Source organism: Orbicella faveolata, unplaced genomic scaffold (assembly GCF_042242905.1).
Source record: "Orbicella faveolata isolate gen_17 unplaced genomic scaffold, um_ofav_v1 contig_3, whole genome shotgun sequence".
Lineage (NCBI taxonomy): Eukaryota > Metazoa > Cnidaria > Anthozoa > Scleractinia > Merulinidae > Orbicella > Orbicella faveolata.
Window position 1 is genome coordinate 21,356,482 of NW_028301558.1, and position 19,366 is coordinate 21,375,847.

The 19,366-nt window shown below is 41.6% G+C and overlaps 1 protein-coding gene across 1 annotated transcript in view; it reads right to left on the reverse strand.

Annotated features, from left to right (window-relative positions):
* Positions 1-19,366, reverse strand: part of LOC110054891 (uncharacterized) — a 67,047-nt gene that overhangs the window by 8,730 nt on the left and 38,951 nt on the right. Inside the window, exons 50-75 of the mRNA XM_089298807.1 lie at positions 18,749-19,036; positions 18,207-18,257; positions 17,739-18,106; positions 16,463-16,745; positions 16,141-16,250; positions 15,397-15,586; positions 14,142-14,438; positions 13,388-13,666; positions 12,271-12,600; positions 11,436-11,735; positions 10,520-10,971; positions 9,689-9,986; positions 8,956-9,249; positions 8,318-8,482; positions 7,723-7,931; positions 7,325-7,613; positions 6,695-6,997; positions 6,372-6,515; positions 5,533-5,820; positions 4,541-4,697; positions 3,939-4,041; positions 2,566-2,728; positions 2,343-2,435; positions 1,668-1,769; positions 893-988; positions 336-428 (exon numbers count right to left, since the gene is read on the reverse strand). Of these exons, the coding sequence (XP_089154933.1) occupies positions 336-428; positions 893-988; positions 1,668-1,769; positions 2,343-2,435; positions 2,566-2,728; positions 3,939-4,041; positions 4,541-4,697; positions 5,533-5,820; positions 6,372-6,515; positions 6,695-6,997; positions 7,325-7,613; positions 7,723-7,931; positions 8,318-8,482; positions 8,956-9,249; positions 9,689-9,986; positions 10,520-10,971; positions 11,436-11,735; positions 12,271-12,600; positions 13,388-13,666; positions 14,142-14,438; positions 15,397-15,586; positions 16,141-16,250; positions 16,463-16,745; positions 17,739-18,106; positions 18,207-18,257; positions 18,749-19,036 (5,745 nt within the window). The remainder of the gene's footprint in view (positions 1-335; positions 429-892; positions 989-1,667; positions 1,770-2,342; positions 2,436-2,565; positions 2,729-3,938; positions 4,042-4,540; positions 4,698-5,532; positions 5,821-6,371; positions 6,516-6,694; positions 6,998-7,324; positions 7,614-7,722; positions 7,932-8,317; positions 8,483-8,955; positions 9,250-9,688; positions 9,987-10,519; positions 10,972-11,435; positions 11,736-12,270; positions 12,601-13,387; positions 13,667-14,141; positions 14,439-15,396; positions 15,587-16,140; positions 16,251-16,462; positions 16,746-17,738; positions 18,107-18,206; positions 18,258-18,748; positions 19,037-19,366) is intronic.

Sequence of the window (19,366 nt, forward strand, 5' to 3'; positions counted from 1 at the left end):
TTGTGCTGTCTAAAATGGAGTGTGCTTTGAGATATAAAGGCAACTTGACCTCCATAGCTAGAAACATCGAAAATGAGAGTTCTTTACAGCAATATAGCCGTACTTTTTCCAGGAATAACACAAATTGAGTATTACGGAGTAATAGTCATTATTGTTCAAATTTTCTTTCCCTTGGTTGATTACCAATGGAACCTTCCTGATTCTTTCAGGAAAAACACAAGTTCTTCGAAGAATACTTTAATGAACTTTTTATGAGTTCCCTAATAATACAATATACATTGTGACAGTCTTCACTTTGAGTGCAAACAAAAGATGTGTTCTTATAAATGACTTACCAATTCTACAAGTTGGGCCTGAGTAGCCAAGAGCGCATTGACAAGTACCATTGTTACAAGTTCCACCATTTAGACAGTCTGGCACACAGGCAGCTAAGTGAAATTAGAAACAATGTAAACTTAGGTGAAGGCTGAATACCTAATAGGTAATGAAAATCTTATGCATTGGATCCACAACCAAAATTACATAAACATGTAATGTTTCCTTTTTTCAACACACCAGACCGCAAGAAAAGACCTGACATTTTCCAGTTCAAGTCAAAATATTTATTCTCGTTAACTTTCTTTAAAATCCATACGGAGAACTCGGTGATACATCAATACCTTCACTGATTATTTTTGGGAATTCTCGACACCTCTCTGCTCGAACACGTGGTGATATTTTTAAGTACCTTGGCGCACACAATTTCTGAGATGTTTTAGTTCACCGTCCGTGGAAATAAAATAGGAGGAGAAAAATCGTGAATTACAGCGATTTCTTTAGAGTTCTATTCAGTAGCGACTGTAGTAATGACAAACTCAAGTTGTATGGGTTCATAAAACCAGTATTAACTTACATATCTCGCATCTTTTGCCACTGTACCCTGGAGGGCAAGTACAGCTCTCTGGTTCAGTACATTCACCATTGTGGACACAGTAGTTATCACAGATAGCTGTGAAAAGAAATGAACAATTAGTGCGAATTTACTGCAACCAATTACCACTGCCAAGCACCGCCTAGCTGTCCTCATGGCGAATGATATGTTCTGGGAAGATATGTTTTACCGTAAAGCCCTGTCCAAACGGGAAATGTTTGGGAATCAAACACGATCAAACATTGTTTGGTGACCACACACTTTGCTCGTTCAAACATCTTTGATACCGTTTGACCCCTCAGTTCAACATCAACCTGTCCGGTCACCAAACAATGTTTGACCGTGTTTGATCGCCAAACATTTTCCCTTTGGACAAGGCTTAAGACCACTTTCAAAAGTAAGCTGCATGAATGGCGAAGGTATACGGCAATAAGGCGTGGATCGAGATGAGATTTCCACCCTGTAAGGTTGAGACTTTGATTGATCCTCATCGTCATAAATGGTCCGTTCAGTATTCCTAAAGTTATTTCACTGCAAACTGAAGTGTCTTCCTAGTCTGCATGAGGTTATATCATTACTGTTATTAGAAATTGGACAAGGAAAAATGATTGCTTCAAATGTAGTTTGGTCATTATCATCTGTGCTGCCGTTTCATCTATTTTCCACGAGATGTCAGTTTTCCAGATTTGTCTTACATCTTGTCCGCTGTCTAGTACGAAAACTAGACCTCGCCAGATACAAGGGGAACTAAACTTACGTGCTTGACATAATGAGCCTGTATAACCCTTTGGGCAAGTGCAGTTGTTGAAGCCGGGATCAGAGCATTGACCTCCGTTAAAACAGGACACGGAACATACAGCTAAAGAGAGAAGAAAAATGAGAACAGGTTGAAAACAAAATGGTTAGCCAAATAGTATATCATTACTGCTTAGGACTTTGAAAACGTAGCTTTTCGAAAACGATGACGTCACGATGATCACGTGATTTCCCTGCCCGAGTTTCACTCAAACAGAATTCCAAAATGACCGGTGATTGCTGCGTTTTTAAATTCCTCCGGTGTAGTGTGCACGGAAAACATTTGATGCGTTTTCAGAGTGAAACCTCCGTTTTCAAATTCCTCGGGGTTACCGTGGACGGGGCTAAGACGATGGAATTGGTTTAAAATAGCCATCTTGTCTAATAGCAATATAACATACAAAGGAATCATATGTAAAATGTGCTTTGCGTTTGAAGGAAAGAAACGCCCATTGCAATTATGTTTAGCCTCACTTACAACAAAAAAACATATGTTTTTTTTTGGTCGGCCAACTGCGTTAGTTAAGTGTGTTGTGATTGGTTAACTTTGCTTGTGTTTTTGAAAGTGCACGTTCCCGTGTACGCTTTACATACAAGGAGAGGTAGACGACAAACGAATGAACAATTAAATTTTTACCGTTTTCACAATGTTCCCCCTCGTAATTCAAAGGACAAATACACTGTCCCTGTACACATGTTCCACCATGTTGGCATTGCTCGGCACAATCACCTGAGAAAAGAGAAGAAAAGCGTGACACACTCTGTGACAAACGCAAGAAGATTGCGTTACAGTTGCAAGAAAATTGTGTTACATTTAACCTCACAAGAATTTCGAACGAGAATGGAGCTCTGTTACTCACTTAGACCAAATGGGTTTGGTTTAACTGGAGGTTTTATAGGCTCGTCGTGGAAGCCATTCGAAGAGAGAGCATATTCCGCTTGTGCGAAGACACCCTCTTTTGCGTCTATCCAGTCCTTTACAGGAAAGTTGAACATTTTTCCTTTCATATCCTTGACAGAAATCTGAAAAACAAGAAAAGAAATAATGAACAAAATAATGGGCTCAAAAGAACAGTGTAGCGACGAAACCTTGTAAAAAAACGGAAAAGGAACCGGGCAGGACTTTCATTTTGTGTAAAAGGCGTTCCTAACTTTTGTCAAGGAAACTCTCAAATAAAAACTACTGAGCAGTGGTATGTTATTTTGCCGTACAAGGTGGGTTTAACTTTCCATTCTGTGTACGACTTTCTAGTGTGTCACTTTTCAAATAAAAGCTACTGAACATTTGTCAACATTTTGGAGTTGTTCGGCCAGTCAAGGCTGTGTTAACAGTCTAGTACGTATCAAGAAAACCGGCTCAACAAATTTAAACGATCAGAGAGACTGAATGGAAGACAAATTCTCCCGAGGGGAGATGGTACTGGTATAATCCTGTAGGTGCAAATAGTTGCGTTGGGGTGGCTGGTGGGGTGGCGGTTGTACTCATGTATTTAAAAGTGAAAGTAAAAGCTGCCGACAAGTAAGGCATGTTCTTGCTTTAAAATTGCTCTAACCTGGTAAACTCACCATGCGTGGGAGTGAAAGTGAAGTTCGCATCTGGCTAGATTGCGAACAGGCTCTCTTTTGCTCTAAAACCCACAAGATCAGTGTAGGATGAACGCGAAAATAGCGAGCGCGATAATCGAGCGGCAAAAGCCGCTCGCCTCGCGCTCCCGCTGTTCCCGCGTTCGACCCACGGATTGAAAAGCAGGAGGAGAGACTGCTTTCAGTAGAGCATTCGGCCAGAGATTAATAGCTCTTAACAGCGCTTCGAAGCTCGCGCATCTTTTCGCCGACCAATTGATGTCCACAGTGATTTCCAGCGGAAAGAAATTAGGGAACAAATATCCCACTAACTAAAATTACAGACGCGATGCTTTGGGTGGCGTTTCTCCGCTCTTTAATAATTTTCTCTTTACTCTCAACGTATTTTTTGTGAATCACACTCCACCGTTCTAGAATTGTTTACTAAAATTGAGTTCATTCAACTGCAGCTTAATTGTTGTGCCGAAAGTTTTCCGAACGACGGCGTCGATTTTGGCTTGGCTTCGGACGAAGTCCCTCAGGGCTACCAAGAACAAAAGGCTATTCACTTTTGCTCAAAGTGAGATGTTGAGCCGGAACAACAGACCATTTCTTGATACGAAATGATACTCTGCCTCACTCAGCGTGAGATCTGGAGTGTAAGAGTCACCTTTTCTAAGAACCACTTCTTTGTTTGACCAGTATTGTACAGCTCTACAAACACTTTGGTGATTAAACCGATGTCTGAAGCTGCTACTCGGAAGGCGTCGGTCCTGAAAAAATGCAACACAAAATAATAGTCATAATCTAGCTAGCGCCTATTTACCTTCATGTTACAGTGCTGCGCGTCTCACCGTTGCTACTAGGAAAGTTTTTGATTAATTTTTGCCTTTTTTTCGTTTCAAAAGGCCAATGAAACTGCGACACATTGCCGCCAGTTTTAAACGTTCGCAGGTTGAAATTCCCACGAGAGTGAAAAGTGACTCGACAATTCAACTGACGTCACAAATTAACATCTCCGCCCTCGACAGTTCCCATGTTTGATTGGCCGAATGAAATGGAAGCCAGCAAAAAGTTGTCAAAACGCTTGTCATAAAGAGTCAGAATTTAGTCAAAAGCTTTCTCAAATGGCCCCGGCACGTTGCATAGCGCTGTAACTGACATAAAAAAATAACGTATTCTGATAATAAGCGTTTCTTTTGTACAAAAGTTGACTAAAACTTAAAGCAATGTGGATAATTCAATTCACGTCGCAACCGAACATTTACTTACTGTCCAGTCTTGAAGTGTCTTGCTCCAGCGGGAAGATTGGAGGTCAGCGGTATCTTGTCGGTGGACCCCCGATCACCTGTAAGACGGACAAACACCTTCCCGTCCGTACTCGCCTGGTATTTATTCCCTGTCTTGGTTGAGATTGTGTAGTAGTACGCTAAATGGAAATAAAGAATTGAGAGGATGATGTAAAAGAAATGAATAATGTTTTTTTTTTTCAGTCCCATGCCAGGTTCCTGACGTTTGAACGGAAAACTCGGTATACAATTAACCAATTTGTGATCCAAGCTAACCATAAATTCTCTACTGATTACCAAACTCTTCTTATAGCCTTAAATCTGGCAAGGTTAATCAGGACCATTTTGGTCAGTTGACCTTCTGCTGTCTGCTTAGTCATCGTTTTTATAGTTTGAATTTTATGTCGTAACGCTATGAGAACCAATCAGACATGTTCATCGAATACGACCTTGCATTGAAGTTAATGTATATACAGTGGAACCTCTCCATAACGGCCACCTTGGGGACAGAGGAAAGTGGCCGTTGTAGAGAGGTGGCTGTTATTGGGAGGTAGGGGTGTAATATTACACCTGTTTTTTTCGGGGGTACAACATTTTTATATTTAAAAAAATGCCTACTGTTGCATAGAAATACCTAACACAATCAAATATATCAGTAAAACAGAAATCAAACAGAAACAAAGACCAAGGACGCGCAGAACGGATCAAGTATCCTGACCCTTTACAATATAACATGGGGTTTTGTATACACTGTTCTTCATTGGCCGTTGTGGAAAAGTTACTTTGGTAGTTTGGGACGCGCTTTGTTGGCCTTTGCCGTTGTAGTGGAGAGGTGGCTGTTGTAGAGAGGCTAAAATCCGCCGGCACGAAAAAAAGTGACCGTTGTCGGGAGGTGGCCGTTAGTGGAGCTTCTACTGTAATACGTCACGTATTGTGGCATATTTTCTTCAGTGTCAGCTCTAACACAAAACTTACGTGGATTTGTGATGGTGACAGGCACAACCTTGTCAACGTCCAAATCAGGTTTAATGTTCATCACCGGCAAGTCATTCAGGAACAGTGGTTCCTTGAACGGTTTGGAAAGAGCGACAAAGTCCGCCGGCTCCATCTTGAACCTGGAGAACTTCAGCGAGAGAGATTTGCCAGAGGGAATCGCGTTTGTCTTCTTTGTTCCTGGGATCACGATCTCGGCATCTTTTCCAGCGTTGTTTGTGAATTTGACGTAAAAGTAGTACACTGACTCGTTGAGCGTGGACTCTCGACCTGCTGAAAACCAAAAATAGACTTAGTTGTGGGTTAGTTTCTAATCGCTTTATACGTCAATGGGAATCGAAACACTTAATTGGTCACCAATTTGAAGTTCTTAATATCATCTACAGCGAAAAGAACTAACACTTGAAACATCACCGTTGCAAGTTCTCAGGGCGTGAATAAACCTTACTAACTGAAACGTTGATAATACTGAAACATTGTCAGATGTCGCCTAATTAGCCGAGCACGCAAACGGCGGATTTTATGTCATACATATAAAGAACGAAAGACCGTGTTTGACAACATGATATCCAAGCACCGAGAAGAGTTCAAAATACAACGTGTAGCGGAGTATTTTTGACGACCTTCGAGGTGTTTGGATATGTTGTCAAACACTGTCTTGAGAATCAATATGAAATTTCCAAATAATGCATATGATGTGAGCATACGGTATAAAATGAAACTTTTTTACTGTGATAATCAGGCAGGTCAAAATTAACCACTGCCTGCCATTAAGGTTTAAGACACAAAAGCACAGTCGGTCTCTTGTTTCTGGTAATTACCTTGACCAAAGCATGACTTCCTTGTGTCGTCCCAGGTCATGTCGTCTGGACATACCATGGTGTGTGGTTCGCCCTTCTCACAGTGAATGTAGCGAGTGATGTCGGTGGGATCTTTAAACAATCCCTCAGGCTGAAGACAACGGACTGAAACACACAAAAGAACGATAAGAATTATTATATCAAAAATATCACTTTATTAGTTGACTCGGTAAGGGATTTTAAGAAGGTCACCCTTGCCTTCGGTGATTAGCTGTAGACTGGTTAAACCAAATCAAGGTGGTCTTCGGTTGCTAAAGACGACAGTACACTTTTGAAGTACTTACAAGCTGCTGCTATCGTGACGAGCTTGATGTCATCCTTGTTAGGACTGGGTACCACTGTAACAGGACCCTGTTGACCATTCACGAGAAGCTTGTCCCCAGGCGTCCACGGATTCTCGACTTTAAAATCAATGGGAATGTCATTTTGCTGTCCTTTCTCTTCAAAATTCAAGTCTAACGTCATGTGAGGCTGCACAGTGTATCCCTCGTTCTTGTTCTGTCCTTTGCTGGGTATCACTTTCACTTGCGCACCAGCTTTGTTGTCAAAGCGAACTTTGACGAAACGAGTTGAGGAGGAGGATTCAACTAATAAAAAGAAAAAAACTGTTATGTACTTGATGGCGATGCTTACAGGTGGCTTTATGCCATGACAAACAGACTACAACATTCATAATTATTTCCGGCAACTTCAGTTTTCTCGAGTTCTTTGTGCTGTTATATTGAGTAATCCTGATCAGTAAAGAACCATACTCAGAGGCAAATTCTGTTTATGATTTATAGCTCAGTCTAATCACAAAACGGAGCATTCGGTTGTTCGTTCGCTCGTTCGTTCGTTTATCATTCATTCATAGTTTTTTTTTTTAAAAGTTTGAAGCTCGCAAACTTGAAGAAAGAAAATACACAGAACCTCACCATTGCTGGAGAAGTACAAAAATACATCCTTGGCGCTTTCCGCCGGAACTTCCGCATCAAAGAACTCTAGAGACGAAGCGACCATCCTGGTGTAACCGTACGGCGTCCCTGCCGCATTACGTCCCACAACAAGCCTTGTATATGTATCTTTGTCGTGATCACCTTCTTGAGGCATGTACCCCAGCGCACGGGTGATCTCTGTACCGTTTATATACAACGCCAGACCGTTATCTCGTGCCCAGGTTACCATCACATACTGCCATACATTGAACGAGAAATCTGATTCAACCTGCAAAACAAACAGAAATTGAACAGAAAATTCTCAAAAAATAACATTCAGATAATTTTATAGAAACGAACATAGAGAAATATTGAATCAAGTTTGAGGTTCAACCTACCCGCCATACTTCATCAGGGACGGAAACTACCGCGTATAACTTGCCGTCCTTCACGAAAAGCGTGAAACCGCGTGACTCCTTACTAGAGCCACCGCTGTCCACAATGTAATGAGGCTCGTCCTTGTAGTTCTTAGCTGCATCGTCCAGTTTGAACCTGATGCCGAATGTGAGACCAGCCGTACACTTGTCAGGATTGCTCAAACATTCGCCTGCAATGAAAGGGACAAAAGGGTTGCATAACTATGACGAAGAAAGCCAAGAATCATTTGGCGATGAGGGTTGTTTTCTTTTTTATTATCATGACTAAGGCATCCAAACTACCTCTCTAATCCTAGGCACATAACTGGCAAAAGAAAGCTGCGATGAACCAGGACATAAACTTAAGGATTCGTCACATTCCTAATTGCTTCATGCTACAAAAACCAGAATTTATCGATATTTTTGTTCTATTTACTACTGCTACAATTGTAATAAACGAGCTACTGCTTTGTCCCGTGTTTTTATTTTCTTGGTTTATAACTAACGTTTCCAATCGCTATAACGGAAAGAAATCTTATCCACTGGATCCGATGTATGTTGAAGTCACTTCACTGACCTTCAAAGTTTCCCATGTCCAGCCAGGAGTCATTGCCGTTTAACAGCAGCCCTCCCTCCAAGGGAACTATAGCCCCGTGGGCCTCAGGGACGGGATCGTCTCCGACAAGGCGACCGTTTTCCACCTTGCGCAGTGGCCACATTTTCTTGTAACGTAACTTCGGTGCTGTGCGTAAAGGAAAACAAAATGGAAAATAGTGTTTGTGTTACCGTGGTAGTTTTATCATGGCTACCACCATGAATAACACAAATTCCAAGCTCCATTATCAAGGGACAATACACAACCTGACTCCAATGACACTCACGGAAAGTTAACAATTTACGCTTTCGCTTGGCTTATTATTATTATTATTATTATTATTATCATCATTATTATTATTATTATTATTATTATTATTATTATCATTATTTATTATTTTTTTTCAAAATCAGTTCAAATTCCACTTTCCATAATACGAGGGTCATTATCTACGACGTCCATTATCAAAACCTGAAATAAAATTTCCTAACTTTTGCCGAGAGATTTTTTAAAAATTAGAAATCAAATTCAAGTTAGAGTCGTCAAAAATCCTTTCAACTTTTCACGCAAACATTTCACGCAAACCTTAAACGAACCGCTTAACACAAACACACACTTACGAGCCACGGTTACGATGAGCGTTTTACAAGGTTTCCTTCCATCTCTGGGCGTCACAGGAAAAGGTTTGTCAAAATCGTTGATCTTCAGATGTGTGAAAGTTTCTTTGTCTTCAGCGATGAAGTAAACCGGTTTGATTGGCGCACCATCAGTTGACATGGACATCAATGTCACCTCCAGGGTCGAGTCAGGCACGATCTCAAACCCCTGGGGATTACCCTTGTCAGGCTTGAGAACAATTGTTCGGCCCACTTCGTTTGTGACGCACAAAGAAGCGTAATAGATTTTAGCAGACACTGCGGAGGAAATGCGCGGAAGGTTAGCAACAAAAATGTTGGACCGAGTTTGAGATTATCTGGTTGCATCAAAACAAAACGGCTGGGCTTATATTTGAAAGAGTGCTGGCATTTGACCTCTCAGCGTGCAAATAGGAATAAAAACACATGATAAAACTCCCTCCTAACGATACGAAACACAATAGAAGCTCAACAGTGGCCAAAGGAACATACCTAGTCCCAAAGAGAAACCATAAAGATACAAAAGGCAGTGCAGGGTCTGCAATAAGAGGCTTTGTAAACGGAAGAAATTATATCGTTCGTTCGCTCGTTCGAGATAAATCTAAACATAGAAGGGGATTGTTGGCGGTCAATATCCGGGGGGTTACTGTCGACCAGGCTTATTTTCCTTGCGAAATTTTATGGTATCTAATTATCGTTGCCACTTTTCAAAACTTACATCCACTCCAGAAGAAGATATAGGCCGCGTTGACGTCATCTTGTGACAAACGTCCCGCGAAGGTCGTGAAAGACGCAATATCAACTTTGGCAGGGTGAAACGGACCGTTATTTCCCACCTCTCGACCGATCACAAAGTCGTCCTTGTACGGGGCTACAGTGGTCATAGGGACTGGTTCCCCTGTGGTATTATGAACTCGTAGCTGCGAGTTGTAGAACATTTTCATTCCATCGTGTTTACTCCAAGTAACCATGACGTACACCCAGTCATTCAAAAGTGCACTGGCACTGCTTTCGACCTTTTAATGGAAACAGAACGTATCACAGGACGAGATGTTATTGATTACATGATGTAAACCGCAGCTTTTACTTATCGCAGTCTCGTGGCTTCTTTGCGGAACTTCTTTCCTTGATGCATGTAGTCATAACATTTTTATTGCGCTAAACGCTGTCTCGGAGCGTGACTTGATCCCTAAAGAATAATCAATGGCGGAACGCTACTAAGTGTGCCAGGTTAGGATCTGCAAGTTACGCCATGTTACATTACGTTACGATCTGTCAAGTTGCGTCAAATAGCGCAAAATGGCGTTTGCAATAACATCGTGGAAGAGTAGCAGCCCTCATAAGCTTCTAATTCTATTTGTCGTCATAGTAGAGCAGCTGTAGTTGTTTTGGGGCTAGGTGCATTGTTTCCGTTGTTTGTTTTATTGCTCTCGCGAAGGGTTTCAAGCCATTCATGTGAGATCTTGCGAGAGCTACTACCTGACCCTAACACTGACTTAACAGTTAGATTACGAGCTCAGAGGTTCTCTATTATCCCCCCAAAACTTACCGTCCATTCCCTATCCGCACTTCTAACTACCGCAAATAATTTGCCTTTCTGCTTGAATAAGGTAAACCCGCGCATGCGTGGGTTGTGAGCACCGGTGTCCACAATATATCGCGGCCCGTCAGACTCATCCGCCTTGTCAAACTTGAGCTTTGCACCAAATGAAAGCCCATTCGTGCACTTCTCTGTGTTTACCACACAGTCGTCCGAAGCGATTTGGGCCAGAGCATGCGACTCCTGTCCATCAAATGCTAAACCTCCTTCTATTATTGTCATTTCTCCGTGTGTTCTCAGATCAGGGTTCCCAGGGATTTCCTGCGTGGAGTGTGGATGCCTTGCGTGGAATATGATGCTATTTTCTGAGAGTTTGTCGGCTGACGCAGGTTGCAGGCCAGAGAGCCGGCTGTCTTTTGCTAATATCATAGACCAGGAGTGTACTGGCTTGATTTTAGGGGCTGTGGAGGAAGCAGGGTAAGAGTTTATAAAGCTTGAAAGGAAAATTGTCAAAAATATCCCTTAGAGATGATATGAAAACAATTTTGCATAATAGTAGCCTTGGATTTTTTGGTAGAAGCTTAGTGGATTGAAGCCTGTAGACAGCTGGGTAATGGGCTGAAAGGGGCTGGCAAGATTCAAGCGGTTCATAACTTAGAAGTCACTTGCCATGAATAGCCCATTTGCGAGTTGCCTTAAGCCTCTCTATTAAAGCAAGGCCTGGTGCAGGAAGGACGCCAAGACTCGCTTTGAGAACTGAAGAAGCTTAAGGTAATTCGGAAATGGCTTATTAAGGCCGCCGATTCAAAATAGAATTCTCCATACAAACCTTTAGCACCAAGCCAAAGACGCAAACAATGCAAAACAAACAACAAGACAAGAACAAAACAAAGAAGAAACGAAACCAAACTCGTCTTCGACTCACCAGGGGCAGTAATGGTCATGTTTAACACTTCATCTTGAAATTCTCCAGGAGTAATTGAAATCTTTTTGACTTCACCATTAATCTCCAGGGCGTTTTCAGTCTCGAGATCCTCAGCGTCAAATGTGACGGGCTGAGAGAGAGGCCCGCTCTTGGGGAATATCATGGACACCTTCAAGAAACCATTTTTTGGAACAACATACCCTCCTTTGCGGCCTCTCGACGGTTGAACTCTTATCTCACGGCCGACCTTGTTGTGTAACAGCAATGTGATGTAACGCTCTTCAGGTCCTGAGGGCCCATCTTATAATAAAGAACAAAAGAAATCGGTTAGACTAATGAGTTTTCGCGGAAATGCCGCTAAGATTTGCCACCCACGCTAACTCCGGACTCATCATCTTGTTCCCTTCCCCCGTTTTTCAGCGCCCAGCGCCCAGCGCCCAGCGCCCAGCGCCCAGCGCCCAGCGCCCAGCGCCCAGCGCCCAGCGCCCAGCGCCCAGCAACCAAACACGAATATTGAACGAGGAAACCGGTTGATTCTAGGGTTGAAAACGGCTGACTAGAAGAGCCTAAATCCGCGACGCATTTTCAGTCGTCTCAGAGCCACTTCAAGATGCAGACAACCATACAATTTGTAAATACACTGCGTTAAATGTTGAAGTAAGGTGGCTAACGTCTTGTTAAACAATTTCAAACTTTTAACGGAGATTAACACTAGGCCTTCTCCTCTTTCCTGCCCATTTTGTAATGTAGGGTGTAAAAAACATATCTCCTCACAAAGAATGCCAAAAACCACTTCACTTTATATCAATTTGCCACAAAAATATATTCCACTTACTCAAAGGAGATATCACCACATCAGTAACTTTTTCTTTAATCTTAGCGGGCTTTACGATAATACTCTTGCGATTGTTAATCATCAGCGCGGAGTGCGAATCGGGATCGAAGGCCCTCAGCAGCAGGGGCTCAGAGCTCTGGAACTCTCGCGTGATCTTCATAATGGCACCACTGTTGATGTGGAATCCCTCGTTCAGCCCCTTGTAACTAGGCGCTATGATGGACTTCTTGCCGGCGCGGTTCCTGACTTTTAGGGTCACGTAATACAGTGAAGGCTTCTCAGCGATGTGCTGCCTCGCAGTGGGAACTTGGGATTTTTTCTTGCTTGAAACTGAAACGGGGCGCATCGAATTAGTAATGCAGTGATTTAACAAATATCAGGTGATGAAGTAACGAGAAATGGAACTCTGCAGAGCGAATAATAGATTTCTTAGTTTTAACAATATTTGAAGTTAGTTCCCTGATTAGTGGACCTGTCAACTTGCTAAAAAACTACACCGCTTAATTTGAAGTGTTTATTGATTGATAACTTCATTAAAACTAAAAGAGGAAAGCTCGACTACAATCTTTATGGGTAACAATACGGATTCCAGACTAGTTTTAGCGTCCACGTTCAGTGGACTAAGAAGAGACTGATAAAGTTTTAGATTGTTAACTGAGAAACTGAGTAATCGAATTCAAGCCAAGAGAAATTCTTCTGGTTTCTTTGCCGAGTCCTAGTTCAACTACATTGTATACAATACAATACATGACCTTATTTTATCTTGAATGTACGGAGTAGCTAAGAAGCTAATATCTTCGAGAAAAATAAAATTATAAATATAAAACAACAAGAACTACCTGACTATTAACTCTTATATTTGTCTAATATATATATATATATATCTAAAAAATAACTTTCAAAGCCTAGTGTAGTGATCAGCGATCAGGCCTGAAAGAAGAGTGTTTCCATGAGGCGTCTGAAATGTTTTTAGGGAGAGTTCCAAGTTTTGCATGCAAAATACTTAAAAGAGTGAAGACCATAAGAAGTGGAAGCAAGTTTACGCAATGAAAATATATCAGTTCCTCTAAGAGAGCAGACCGTAGAACGCAAACTAAGTACACCATCACCAACTCACGTTGTGTTCCAAGAACCACCACGTCTTTCGTGTTCCCCTTGGTAGCATGTGGTGTTATATGCATTTCCGTCGTGCCATTGACGGCCAGCGGTGTCTTGCCGTCCGTTGATGTCGCTGCGAGCGTGACTGGCTGAGCAGACGTGGTACCTTTGGTGATGTCCATCATGAAGCCCTTCTTTACCTTCCAGCCCTGAGCGGGGTTGTTGTCACTTGACTTGACTATCACGTCTTGTCCTGCCTTGTTCATGAAGCGAGCAGTGATGTAATACTGCTGTCCTCCTAACAGAGTAAAAACACATTCAATGCACGCATCATTTCACTGCGGGAGGGTAATACGTTATGAGATAAGAAAACGGAACAATAAAATCTGACGGGCTGTCAACGCTCGAAATATTTCTGGACTTCAGTGTCAAACATAAGTTGAACGTCAGGAAAATCGCTCACAGTTAACCTTTCACTGTACAAAACCGGCAAACAAAGCCTGCGGAGCAATATGAGAGATACATCGGGGAAGAAAATACCAGCCTACCATACTTCGTACTTCTTTGAAAAACTTTCAAACTTACTCTTACGAGCAACACTTTTATCAAAACCTCCAAAAATCTGCACTCCAACTGACTTTCCCATACTTTGCAAACAACTTTACAGTGCCCCCTTCTGCTAAATTGCCTGACTTCTTCCTGATCTGTGGCGGCCACGACAGATAAGTGCTCTATCTCAGGACTGGGAGGTGAACTTAGATCAAACTACAAACCTTGTGACATTCCTGGAGCGAGAATCTCGCAGGTTGTAGGTGCACCTTTGGTTAAACTTGGTGTTAGTACAATATCATCTTTGCCATTTATTTTCATCAACTGGTTCGACGCCGGATCCACAACCTTGAAAGTTATAGGAGAGTTACCGTTGGTCGGTTTGGTGAAGGACATCATGAAGCCCTTCTTGACAGGGAAGCCCTGAGGAGGGTTGTTGTCGCTCGGCATTAAAACAATATTTTTGCCGGACTTGTTCATGATCTTCACTGAGATGTAATAAGTTCCAGTCGCGGACCCACCTAAAAGAAAGAAAAACTTCTCATCAGTGACAAACGCCTGGGTAACATCAACGACATAAGAAAGAAAAAAATGGGAATTTATTTTACCAAAATAAATGATGTTATGTAGGTTGTGACATAACTAGACCCAGTGCTTGGTTGGGGGAGTTTCTGTCCTCCGGAATATAGATATCGCTAAATGTGGTCCACCTTCTCTTTTGCACAGCATTCTCAGGAAGTGACGGGAATTTTCCCTCTCTCCGGCACACTCCATTTTCTACACTAGCTAGCGGTTTCTCCCTATCCTTTGCTGAGCTAGTACTTCGGTATGTTTGTAATTTTAGTTTGCTATCAAAATAAACGGCCAGACCTGTGGCTAATGTATTCCACTTGGGACTGTTGAGTTTTCTTACCCAGCAAACAGAGCTAAGCCAAAGCAGTACCCATATGAATTATGTATATGTTGTATTTAAGTGTGAGGAACAAGATACATAAGAAAAAGTTTTGTTCATTATGTAGTTACATTTATGTCTAACAGTAGTAGGGCTTCAACTTGTGTAGTACATGCTGCAAAATATTGCATGGGCACAGTGTTTTTTATGCATTCAAGTCTTGTTCTAGTTACGCTGATCTATCGCGACTGTGAACTAGCTACATGTAATGTATCATACAAGGTTCTGAATTGAGACAAAACACAATCAATGCAAGAAGAAATAAATCTGAGTTAATAATGAACAAAATCGTCTTTTCGCGTCAAAAGACCCTTGAATTTAATTAACCTTGATTTCTTGGTAGAATTATAGAACTTAGGTACAGTGTTTTAAAGCGAACATTCCTGGCCAACACTTCACTGCAAGAGTTCGATGGAAGATCAAGACAGTATCCTTTATTCGATGATTTCCCTAAATTCTCACCACTTGTCTGCTTGACAAAGTATTAACACTGTAAAAAGAAATTTTATTCTGATCGCTGATATTACCTCCTGCTCCATCAATCTTTTCCTTGGAGATGACAACCACAAACGAGCCTTTACGCGTCAGCTGCGGCGAAATAGTCAGCTTATCTTGATTGTTAAGCAGTAGTTTCTGAGAAGCAGCCTGGGCACTAAACGTCACTGCTTGGCCAACAGCTACATCTTTGCGGACTTCCATGGTGTATTTTTTAAGTATCTACACGATTAAAAAAAGGTATTAACTAAGTGTCCATGTCTACAGCCTCAGATATCGACCCGGGGTTCTTTCGTAACTGTTTTAGAGTCGTAACGAAAATAATTGACGTGATTTGATCTCATCTGATTGAACATATTAAGACGCCTTTGGAAACATGTATACTTAAAAACAAAACAAAACAAAACAAAACAAAACAAAACAAAACAACAACAACAACAAAAAGCAACAGCAACAACAAAAACAAAACAAAGCAAAGCAAAGCAAAGCAAAGCAAAGCAAAGCAAAGCAAAGCAAAGCAAAGCAAAGCAAAGCAAAGCAAAGCAAAGCAAAGCAAAGCAAAGCAAAGCAAAGCAAAGCAAAGCAAAGCAAAGCAAAGCAAAGCAAAGCAAAGCAAAGCAAAGCAAAGCAAACCAAAACAAAACAAATGCCGTTGGTATACGTCCTATAACAAAACAGGCGTTTCACTTCAGTTTCCATACCACAGAGATACTTGGAGCAATTTGGCACCCTTGGTCCTTGTTTAGGAGGGGTGGGGGTGGGGGAGACCGTCTTACCTGAATACCCTGGGCTGGCTGTTTATCGCTTGCCATAAGTTGCACATCTTTGTCAAACGTGTTTTTCACTCTCAATTTTATTGTATTGGAAGCTGATGAATCAAACATGCCTAAAGAGCAAGAGTGCAAGTGAGTACTCAAATGAACATATGATTGACAACCTAAAACCATATTATAAGACGCTTTTATTATGAACAGAAAATAACCATGTTAGGGAGAAAGGGTGAAATGGTCGAAGCAATGAAAGCCCTTCTGTAATTTAGCATTAACACCAGAGCTAAATCTGAAAATCAACTAAGAAACCCCCAAAGTCATCACTTACCACTCCTAAAGTAGAAAGTGTACACATTGCGCATGATCGATGGCGATAAAAACGTGTTGAACGTAGCGAACGATCCGATGGCAAACTTGGCAAAATTCCCTGCCCCTTGAACATCCCGTCCAAAGCACAGGTTAGGCTTGTTAGCGTTCAGCTGAACATCGACCTCTTTTCCTTGGTCATCCAACGCAATTTCGTTACCATCCAGGTAGAGTTTGAGACCGAGGTCGTTTCTCCATGTTATACTGGCATAGCACCAAACATCGGGGAAGACTTTTGTCTGTACCTAAAGACGCCATAAACGCATTTAAACGCACTGTAAAACTAACGCACCATAAACGCACCATAAACGCACTGCTAAATACTTTTACAGAGCGCGCATCGACAGTGGTATTCATCGTTTGCAGAACAAAGCCAGATTTTCAGAATTATACGTATGGGTTATTGACCAAGTGTGAGGTCAAGATGGCTGGATATTGACCAAGTTCTTTTTTCGCGTGTTTATGGACCGAGACGGAGGCCAATATCCAGCCATCTTAACTGAACAAGCTTGGTCAATGAAGGATTTATTATATGGCTTTCGGGGAAATTTTTCTTGCGGGACACGGCGGGTAGTCCCGAGCGGGCAAGATAGCTCCATTGCCCACTCAAGTAGCAAACCACAGTGCAGGATTTGATCCATCTTGCTCGCTCACGGAGCTAGCCATATAATAAATATCTATACAAAAAAAAAAAACAAAAACAAAAACAAAAAAACACTAGGAACATGGAATTGATTCCTCTTAGGGATGCTGCATTTGACTTTTGGAGAGGGTGGGGGTGGGTGATTTTGAAAATAAATATATTTATATCCTGCAAGGGTACATTCATGCTCACTACTACTTACGAAAAAAAAAAATCCACGCACTTTCAGTGAGCCAGAGAAAAGCATGTTACAAAGAAAAAAAAAGTATCATGCACACACATCATACACACGTCTCGAGAAATTAATTCCTAGTGCGTGAAAATGTTTTAAAAAATAATGCCTATACCAAATCACCCCCCCGCCCCACTACCCCCCTCCCCCTCATTCAAAAGTAGTGATCTCCGAAATAAACGAAATAAAATGAGTTTGTGGTTTGTAGTAAGTACTCTATCGCAAGGGTTAACATCTGTACCAGTGGTATGGATTGTTTCGGCGTTTCCAGTCACCTTTGAAAGCACATAAACTGAACTAGTAATGTATTATTATAAACTCTTTCTTCTGCACTTAATACATGTTATATCATCATGTACATACCTTCCAAGCCTTTTTGACGGTAGCCAATTCAAAGAACAGGTTACCGTTCACTATGTACACAGACACGCCACGCGTGGTCAGACTGCGCGCTCCGCTGTCAACAATGTACCTGGGCTCTTTGTACGACATGCAAGCTTCATCGAGTTTCACCTTGGTACCCATGGAGAACCCATTCAAGCACTGACCCGGGTCCTGTAAACAGTCGCTTACTGAGAGAGATGTTTCAGCGAATGTCTTGGCACCGTCGAATAGCATGCCGCTGTCTTTGATGAGCGTGTTGCCGACCAGGTTGAGAGCTGGCGATCCCACGATCTTGTTGTGTGTTTTGAAGATGAAAGACCAGGAGTGAAATGGAGCCACTGGACTGGCTACATAACCAAAATATTTTCAATGGTAAGCGATGCCATGAGAAGTGACATATAATCACATTAAAGACAAACCGAAATAGAACTAGATAAAAATACAAACCGGGAATGACTGCAGAAGGTGCAAGTCCAGCCGTGTCATCGTTGTTTTCCCCTAATAAAAAAAATAATAAATAAATAAATAAAAAATAAAAAAAGATGAAAATATATTCAGAATGTAGCAAGAACAAGAGCCTATCTGTAATAATATAGTGTGACGTTCTTGTAACGCACACGTTTTGCACCAGAATTAGAAATTTAAAAAAAAAGACGAAAATGTCACGACCTTCTTTTTAAACTGTGTTTGTTGGCATGGCAAGATGTTTTACTACAATTTTGTCACGATGCAAGCTAACTTCTGTGTCACTACACTGAGCGTGATATAAGTGTGTACAGAGTACCGCAAAAGTGCGTGACCACTTGTAACATACGTGATTACTGAAAGTGAAGTATGATCATCGCAGTAAATTTTCCAATTTAAGCAACTGGAAAGAAGAAGCCTGAAAAAAATCAGGGCTTCAACGGGATTCGAACCCGTGACCTCCGCGATACCGGTGCGATGCTCTACCAACTGAGCTACGTGATTACTGTAACGTAAGCACGTACCTGATGGTGCAAGAGTGACTTCCATAACTTGCTCTTGTGAGTGACTTGGTGTCACCTTAAACTTAGCAAAGTTGTTGAGGTACAACCTAGCTTTGGTGGTGCTATCCATGGCAATGAAGTCAACAGCCCGATTGGAAACCGTAGTCTTCACAATGGTCAGAGAGGAGCCTTTTTTCACCAGCATACCGTTAGGTGCTTGATTATCGCTAGAGAATACTAGAGCGTCTTGTCCGATGCTGTTCATGACTTTCAGGATCATGAAATATTTCTCACCTTCTCCTTCAGATCCTACAAAGCAAATCAAAAAGACGTTTCAAAAAGGTTCTTTGCTTACCTTAGCCTTAAAACTCCGTTTTGAAATTTGTTACAAGGATTATTGGCAAGAAACAAGTGGGAACTATGACGTACGCGGCAGTTTATGACGAGTAGGGTTTTTTTACTCATTATGCTCAAATTTTTCACTATTATGCTACTGCTTGATGCTCAGAAAATCTCACTATTATGCTCGAAAGGCGTCACTATTATACTCCATAGGCTCACATAAAAAACTAAAATTTACTCTTTCAAGATTAAAACACTTGTTTTATTGAAGCATGACCGACACCTCAATATAAGCTG